The sequence below is a fragment of the Etheostoma spectabile genome, unplaced genomic scaffold, assembly GCF_008692095.1.
Source record: "Etheostoma spectabile isolate EspeVRDwgs_2016 unplaced genomic scaffold, UIUC_Espe_1.0 scaffold00008740, whole genome shotgun sequence".
NCBI classification, from domain to species: domain Eukaryota; kingdom Metazoa; phylum Chordata; class Actinopteri; order Perciformes; family Percidae; genus Etheostoma; species Etheostoma spectabile.
This window is the reverse complement of record NW_022603625.1, coordinates 26,476-35,661: the sequence shown is the minus strand read 5'-3', so window position 1 is coordinate 35,661 and position 9,186 is coordinate 26,476. Positions and strand designations below refer to the sequence as shown.

The 9,186-nt window shown below is 44.1% G+C and overlaps 1 protein-coding gene across 1 annotated transcript; it reads left to right on the top strand.

Moving 5' to 3' along the window:
* Positions 1-37: 37 nt before the first annotated feature.
* LOC116678938 (zinc finger protein 239-like) lies at positions 38-2,896 on the top strand (the record flags this gene model as incomplete). Its single annotated transcript, XM_032508673.1, has 2 exons — positions 38-76; positions 1,866-2,896. Coding segments are annotated over 2 exons (1,031 nt in total), but the record flags the coding sequence as incomplete, so codon positions are not given.
* Positions 2,897-9,186: the final 6,290 nt, after the last annotated feature.

Sequence of the window (9,186 nt, the reverse complement as noted above, 5' to 3'; positions counted from 1 at the left end):
AGGAGGGCAGGAGGAAAGGTGTCAGGAGGCCTCGGGAGACTCAGAGGAGCGAGGGAGCAAGAGGAAGAAGGAGGAGGTGAGTGAAGGAAGAGGTTACTCCGACTGAAGAGACCCAGAAAACTATTCTGTAGCTCGCGACCTGTCTATGGGTCTTACTGCCTCGGTATCTTCAGGAAGTGTTCTGCTACCATGTGGAAGGTTAGATGAGAGAGACTAAAATACAAATTAAAAATGTTCTCACAAACAGGGATTTCTTTTTATTTTACAGCGAGGCGATGGTTCAGTTTAGTTCACTTTTATTTACACAGCACATTTAAAACCAGCCCTAGTTGACCAAGGTATCTTACGAGCTAAAAACAAAACAAGAGAACATTTCAACACAACAACCAACAGTAGCAATAAAGAAACGGTCAGGTGTCAAAGCTCAATGAGATGAAAGCAGCGAATAGTAGTGGAGCTGAAGACGGTGAAGGCTCGGTCACGATCGTGGCCAAAATGATAATCACGATATTTTTGATCAATATTGCGATTATTCTCACGATTATTTCTTGATTTAACCAAAAACTAATTTATTTGTCACATAGGCTGTTTATAACTGCTTTCACATCCATATTATGTTACATTCTTTATGTTGAGTGTATGTTGTAACGACAGCTGCAACACATGGAAATGAAAATTATCTGAAATAAATAGCGTAGAATATATTTTTTTAAATGCATCTCTGAGAAAGCTCCTTCACTTGTTTTAAACAATAACTGATTAAAGAGCGAGGGGGGGGGGGGTGGGGGGCGATGGACGCTGATCCTTATGAACAGGTCCAGCACGGGTCGAATGACGGAAAAACGCCACGGTGTGTTTTGAAACGTCTGTATCGTCACTGCGCTGCATTTTTATGAACTATGATATTCTGGCACATCTCTGGCCCAGGTCCTGATCCAGGTCCAGGTCCAGCAGGCTCCGTCTCACACGCTGTTACTCTACCAACCGAAGTTAGTTGCATTCACTGTGTTTGTTGCTGTGGCGACCGCGATAGCAGAGTTACCCGCGGAAACACTGGTACTAATCCAGGTTGGTCTCTTGTGCTTAACAATATACAGCTGTGTAAATAAAAAAATTAAAACTGTGGACCGGGCCGCTGTGTGGACGGTCACGGAAGACGAGAGATCCAACACAGGCACGGCTTTACAGAAGAAATGGGTCATGTAACGCAAAATTAAACCATATCCATATAAACAGCATTGCAGCGGATGCGAGGACATTAGCACCGGTGCGTCCTAGAGGAGCTAACAGCTAACAGATGCTACTAGCTAACAGCTTACAGACGCTACTAGCTAACAGCTAACAGATGCTACTAGCTAACAGCTAACAGACGCTACTAGCACCGACTATCACTGGTCGCTGCTGTTGTCTGAAAAACAACAGACGGGACAAAATGTTGCGTTTACTGGTAAACTGGTAAACCTTGAGACAGACGTATAACCGACTGCTATCTGTTGAGTTGTCCTCCCGTCCCTCTGTCCTCTGTGTCTGTCTCCATGTAGAGACTAAGCTGCACGGTGCAGGGAACTACTCTGATTGGCTCATGAGCAGACAGTGGTTTACGGAGTGGTAAATGCGCTATGCAAAAAAAACCCGGAGCGTTCTATGAAATGACGCTTTAAAAAAAATTGCTCGATCACGCAAATTTGATCGTGGGAAGTCAAAATCGTGATCGCAATTAAATCGATTAATTGTGCAGCCCTAGCAACAAACCCAGGCAAATAGATTTGTACATTGTCTGCAAAACAGGGTTTAAGAAAGTTGTTCACTAACTCTCTCCCCCCCCCCCCCCCCCCCCCCCCCCCCCCCCCCGTCTGTTGCTATAGAAAGAGAGAGAGAGGAAGAACCCAAATGTCACCACTGTCAACACTGTGACAAATCCTTCACAACATCTGGAACTTTAAATCTTCATCAGAGAGTTCACACTGGAGAGAATCTACACAGCTGTGATCTATGTGGTAAAACCTTTACAAGGAGGGGTAGTCTAGTAATACACCGCCGTGTTCACACCAGAGAGAAACCGTACCGGTGTGATCAATGTGGGAAAACCTTTTCTTATAATAATAGCTTTAAATCTCACCAGCGCATTCACACTGGAGAGAAGTTGTACTGCTGTGATCTATGTGGTAAAATCTTTACAAGGAGGGATAAACTAGTAGTCCACCAACGTGTTCACACCGGAGAGAAACCGTACCGGTGTGATCAATGTGGGAAAACCTTTACTTATAGTAGTGGCCTTAAATCTCACCAGCGCATTCACACCGGAGAGAAGCCGCACAGCTGTGAACACTGTGGGGAAACATTTTCTGAGAGCGGTAGCCTTAATACTCACCAGCGTGTTCACACTGGAGAGAAGCCGTACTCGTGTGAACACTGTGGGAAAACGTTTTCTGGGAATGGTCGCCTTAAATTACACCGACGTGTTCACACCGGAGAGAAGCCGTACAGCTGTGATCTATGTGGAAAAACATTTTCTCAGATTGGTAACCTTAAATCTCACCGACGTGTTCACACTGGAGAGAAGCCGTACAGCTGTAAACACTGTGGGAAAACGTTTTCTCAGCGAAGTAACCTTAAGTCTCACCAGCTCATTCACACTGGAGAGAAGTTGTACAGCTGTGATCTATGTGGTAAAATCTTTACAAGGAGGGATAGCCTAGTAATCCACCAACGTGTTCACACCGGAGAGAAACCGTACCGGTGTGATCAATGTGGGAAAACTTTTACTTATAGTAGTGGCTTTAAATCTCACCAGCGCAGACACACCGGAGAGAAGCCGACCTGGGGCCTGTTGCACGAAACTAGGATAAGGGATTAAGCCGGGATATTCAAGTTATCCTGGATGAATTTAGCTTGGACTCGGTTGCACGAAACCAGATTGAATTAAGCCCAGCCAAGTAACCATGGAGATTTATTCTTTGCGGCTAGCCTGGTCCAGAGCAGGCTAACAGCCAGGCTAAGATTAATCCTGGAGTCTCGTGTGTTAAATCAGCTGCCGACCGATCCGAAATAAACGTGTTTAACAGTTATTCCGTTGTCTTCTGCATGTGTTCTGCTTTATTTTTATTAACATGCATTAGCTACTTGTCACTATTGTTGTCGCGAGTTTGATTTAAACCCTACGGTTGTTTAGATGTTAGGAATGGTTGCCCTGGCACCATGATGCGGAGTGGGACTTTTCCCGGTGGGACGGTACTGTCTCGAGGCTGCCCGGTGGCACGGTGGCCGCTGTCCGGTGGCCGGTGCCCGCTGTCCGGTGGCCGGTGACCGGTGACCGCTGCCTGCCGGCAGACCTGCGAGTCGCGTCAGCGTCTCTCTCTGTAAAAGTAGAGATGAGCAGCGCAGCGTCCGTGGTCTCAGCTTCAGGTTTATACAGGACGCGCTCCGAAGATTAAGTGTGAGGATATTAATGTAGCGATATTCCCAGATGATATTAATGGCAGACTGCTCAGAGACCAATACATATGATTTCATTTTCTTATTGCTTTTCCTTCTCTAATAAAGGGTATGTGTTACTCCTTAATAAGTGGGCCTAATGTTTTTTTATTATAGCTTACATTGGTTTCATAATCTTCTCAATAAGTCTCACATCCCTGGACCAATAACGTGGCCTATATACAGCACGTATGTAGTGGAGTTTACATTCATCACACCGGGAACACCACAATGCTTCTTAAGCTTTTTAGTTTGGTACGGCCACTGGTCAGAAGAATAAAAAAACATGAATATTGTTTTACATATATGCTCACAGCGTGTATTGAAGTCACTTCTTTTTCTAGTTGTTGAACAATCATGATTGTTCTGTATGAACAGTAATTGCACAAAGAATTAGGAATATCTTATAGTGATTTGTGCATGGTTGTAAAACATGTTCTCACGTTGTGAATAAGGGTTTGAAATTAAGCCTAAAGTCCTTGGTTCATTTCCCGAGGAACATTAGTTCCCTCTGCTCACTTTTGAGGCAGAGGCTATATTTTTAAACCCCCACATATTCAGTCGGTCCGTTATTTGGGATTTTTTTCCCCGTTTGATAAGAGCCGTATTTCCCTTTTTGCATATTCTTCACCTCCTCGTTACTTTCCATTAGAAGCTGCTGCTCATTGGGTGAAACCTTTGGCGCATGCGTCTTCTCATCTCTGCATCAGGAAATCTGTGATCGATACCGTGGTCTATTTGAGAAAGCCGTGAACGTGCACTTATCCCAGCTATCTCCACCTGGCTGGACATAGCTCCAACCTGTTCATCCGGCTATCTCCACTGGCTGGACATAGCTCACCTGTTCATCCTGGTTATCTCCACCTGGCTGGACATAGCTCCACCTGTTCATCCTGGTTATCTCACCTGGCTTGACATAGCTCACCTGTTCATCCTGGTTATCTCCACCTGGCTGGACATAGCTCCACCTGTTCATCCTGGTTATCTCCACCTGGCTTGACATAGCTCCACCTGTTCATCCTGGTTATCTCCACCTGGCTGGACATAGCTCCACCTGTTCATCCTGGTTATCTCCACCTGGCTTGACATAGCTCCACCTGTTCATCCTGGTTATCTCCACCTGGCTGGACATAGCTCCACCTGTTCATCCTGGTTATCTCCACCTGGCTGGACATAGCTCCACCTGTTCATCCTGGTTATCTCCACCTGGCTGGACATAGCTCCACCTGTTCATCCTGGTTATCTCCACCTGGCTGGACATAGCTCCACCTGTTCATCCTGGTTATCTCCACCTGGCTGGACATAGCTCCACCTGTTCATCCTGGTTATCTCCACCTGGCTGGACATAGCTCCACCTGTTCATCCTGGTTATCTCCCTGGCTGGACATAGCTCCACCTGTTCATCCTGGTTATCTCCACCGGCTTGACATAGCTCCACCTGTTCATCCTGGTTATCTCCACCTGGCTGGACATAGCTCCACCTGTTCATCCTGTTATCTCCACCTGGCTGGACATAGCTCCACCTGTTCATCCTGGTTATCTCACCTGGCTGGACATAGCTCCACCTGTTCATCCTGGTTATCTCCACCTGGCTGGACATAGCTCCACCTGTTCATCCTGGTTATCTCCACCTGGCTTGACATAGCTCCACCTGTTCATCCTGGTTATCTCCACCTGGCTGGACATAGCTCCACCTGTTCATCCTGGTTATCTCCACCTGGCTTGACATAGCTCCACCTGTTCATCCTGGCTCGGCAAACGTGCAACCGATTAAGCCGCGATGAGCAGGTCACACTAAGTCAAGCTGCGCTTTATCACTTATCCTGGATATCTTTATTCTACTTTCGTGCAACAGGCCCCAGGACTGAAGTACATTAGCTTTAAATAAGCAAAACTACAAAGAGACAGATGAAAGTGCAGCGTCAAGAAAAAACAATAACTACAGTGGGGTTCGAAGGTTTGGGCACCCCAGGTAAAAATGTGTGTTAATGTGCATAAAGAATCCAAAAAAAAGATGGAAAAATCTCCAAAAGGCATCAAATGACAGATTAGACATTCGTATAATATGTCACAAAAAGTTGTATTTCATTTCCATCATTTACACTTCCAAAATAAAAAATGACGTCTACAAAAGTTTTGGCCCCCTGCAGAGTTAATACCTTCAGTTTACTCCTCTTGATGTAATCCACCGTGGATTTTGAGGTGTGTTTAGGATCATTATCCATTTGTAGAAGCCATCCTCTCTTTAAATTCAGCTTTTCACAAAATTTGCTGAAATTGTATTGAATCAATTTTCCTTCTACTGGTGAAATGTTCCCTGTGCCATGAGAACAGCTGATTGTGTTCAGGGGGGGGGGGGGGGAGGTTTGTGAGCTTTTGGCTAATTCTGTGATTTTTAATATAATGTATAGTTTATTTATTAATTTGATCTGTCTTCTTTTTAAATAAACTGAACTGAGTTGAACTTTTGACATTTAGTTTCTTATTATTTTACAGATTTATTCTTATTTATGACATCTTATGACATCATACTTCAGTTTATCACAAACATTCAACATCAACACACATCTGGAGATACGTGGTTTTCATTGGACAAGAAGGGAAAAACCTGAAAAGTAACTAGAAACTCCCCTTCAGAAGATGGCGTAGTGTTGTGTTGATGTTGTGCGTCCATGTTTGGTTAAAACCTCGGCGCTCTGTATCGACCTCTCTTTCTTTCCCATGAGCTGATGTTGTTGAGGGATAACAGCTGATTCCCGTCCATGTTAATGTCTCCCATTCAGGTCTCAGCTCGCCCCCACAGGGGTCAGACCGTTCTCTTAATACATCCATGGGTCCGACCCTCCCACACCTTACACTTCTTCTACTTCTTTTTAATTGTGCCTTGCAACCAGAGAAGAAGAAGCTGCATACGTTGGCACAAAAAAGAAAGCCCAGGTCTGGTGTAGTGGTTTTAGACGGTGGGATTTATTATTTTTCTAGCTTTCAGTTTTCATAAGTTAAACTTCTTTCTACTCAGTAACGATAGTGTAACAGTTCTCTAACTCACCCGGTAACGCATATAAATAATGTAATGGGCGGATCTCTGATATCTATCGGCTATAATCTAGTCCTGCCTACTTTATTTAAACAACACCTGAATACCCTCAACCCCACAAACACCCTAACTGCCTTTAAATCGGCTCAATAAACATGCTAATAAAATAAAAAGACAATGGAATATAAGTTTAACTGCGTGGATTATAGACTAATTAAACATCGGACACACCCCCTCTATACAAACACGTTAAAGCACTCAAAGAATCCCCCCCCATTTAAACACGTTTCCCCCAAAACACCCCAACGTCCCAACTAAACAAATGTTATTCAGTCAACTTAACTAGTCCGGATCCAGAAAACAAAACAAAACAAACATGGCCGGAGAAGCGTGGCGAGAAGCCGCCGTTAATACTGTTCACACGGGCAAGTTACGCAACCTCTCCCCGGTCCGTTCAGCACCAGGGTCACCGCCGTAGTCCCGGGGAGAAATCCCAATCTTTAATCCAAAGAACTGGATCCTGTGGTTGGTGTCGCCTGGAAAACCTTCCCCGCAGCGCCCTCTAAACCCGACCGCTTCCTTCCATCCTTCTCCAGAGTCGATCAGCTGATGATGATTACGTCATAACCCAGTGTCATTTTATAGACACATCAATTAGTAAAGCATTTCAAAACAAAGGAAATAATACATCAAAAATCAGACCATACACAATCCGTGATACAAATCCAGACCTCTGACAATACAGCTTACATATTTTATCTATATGGGAGAAACAACAATACACTCCTGCATGTTCCCCACACATAAGATGGACCTGGGCGACCATTACGATAGGATCTGTAATGTAGAAAAATACAATCCTTCACCTTAAAATCAAGTACATTTTAAAAACTACTTGAAAAATATAAAATACACAACAAAACTGCTCAATACAGTAACATAAGTAATGTATTTCCTTATTTTCCACCTCTGCCAATACCTCACTGTCCAGTGTGTATTAAATGAACCAAACTGAGTGAACAATGTGAATTTCCCCTCACCAGATATACGTATAAAGGGATGTCTTTCTTCTACATCTGTGTTACTTCTTGACATTAATAGAATAATTCTACAACGTATGAATTTCTGGTGTCGATGTGCATTTGATCCGATGACGCCGTGACGTCTTCAGAACTTCAGAGTCAGAGAGACCAGAACCAGTCCAACCTGGTCCCAGAGCCAGTCCCCCATCAGATGATGGAGTTCTACTATCTGTCCACTAGATGGAGCTAACTGACCATCTAATGAGCTAAAGATCAGCAGCTTGTACAGCAGCAGGTATCTCTCCAAGTGGCCTCCGGGTCACATATACATCGACGTATACGTTGTACATTTAGCTTTTAATACTTACTACCTTGATACTTCCTCCACAACAGCCCCTGTTTCTCATGTGGCCCCATGGGAAATGAATTGCCCCCCCCTTTCCCTAGAATAAGGGGACCAGATTTCTCAGCCAAAATCCGGGGACATTTTCAGCTCAGAAGTGTATTTACCTCCAAAACAAGTAATGTTTTTATTTTTGTAAAACGTAAAACGGGGACACTAGACCTAGAACTGTTCTCATTAGGGGCTGAGCCCCCCCTCCCCCCGCCAAGGTCTGATCCAAGACCCACACCTGCTGCTACTCCATACTCCACTCCACTAAACGTTAGAGGGGAATGTTTCAAGATGAAAAGTCCTAATATTTCAAGATAAAAAGTTCTTATTTTTTATATTTCAACATAGAAAGTCTTAATATTTCCAGCCGGGGACGTCTGGTCACCCTACTGTGAACATAAGCAGTAGAAGCTAGCTGCTAGTCTGGGCTGTAGACATTAGCTGTAGAAGCTAGCTGCTAGTCTGGGCTGTGAACATTAGGTGTAGAAGCTAGCTGCTAGTCTGGGCTGTGGACATTAGCTGTAGAAGCTAGCTGCTAGTCTGGGCTGTGGACATTAACTGTAGAAGCTAGCTGCTAGTCTGGGATGTGGACATTAGCTGTAGAAGCTAGCTGCTAGTCTGGGCTGTGGACATTAGCTGTGGAAGCTAGCTGCTAGTCTGGGCTGTGGACATTAGCTGTGGAAGCTAGCTGCTAGTCTGGGCTGTGGACATTAGCTGTAGAAGCTAGCTGCCAGTCTGGGCTGTGGACATTAGCTGTAGAAGCTAGCTGCTAGTCTGGGCTGTGGACATTAGCTGTAGAAGCTAGCTGCTAGTCTGGGCTGTGGACATTAGCTGTAGAAGCTAGCTGCTAGTCTGGGTGATTAGCATTATAACTGTTTATGTTTGTGAAGAAAAGAAGGACGGCCCTCAGAACTAACCATGTTTGGTACTTTCACGTTAAAACGACTGTCTGAAGACGTTTTATGGGACGGTCTGAACTAAAACTGCACATTAAACCTTTCTAAGAGTCTTAAAGGTCATGTGTGATATCTGTTAATGATAATAATGGATCCACATTATTAAATATGTATGCATTTCTATAGATTTTTCTTTAATAAAAACAAAATATTTTATTTATGACCCCTTGTCCTATTTTCACTACATGGGAGTGACCCCCCCCCCCCCCCCATTTTACAGTTTTTTAATGTAACTAAGTAACCTTTACTTAAAGTACATTTTAAATGAACTGTTTATTACTTGAGTAATTTTCCATAAAGGTA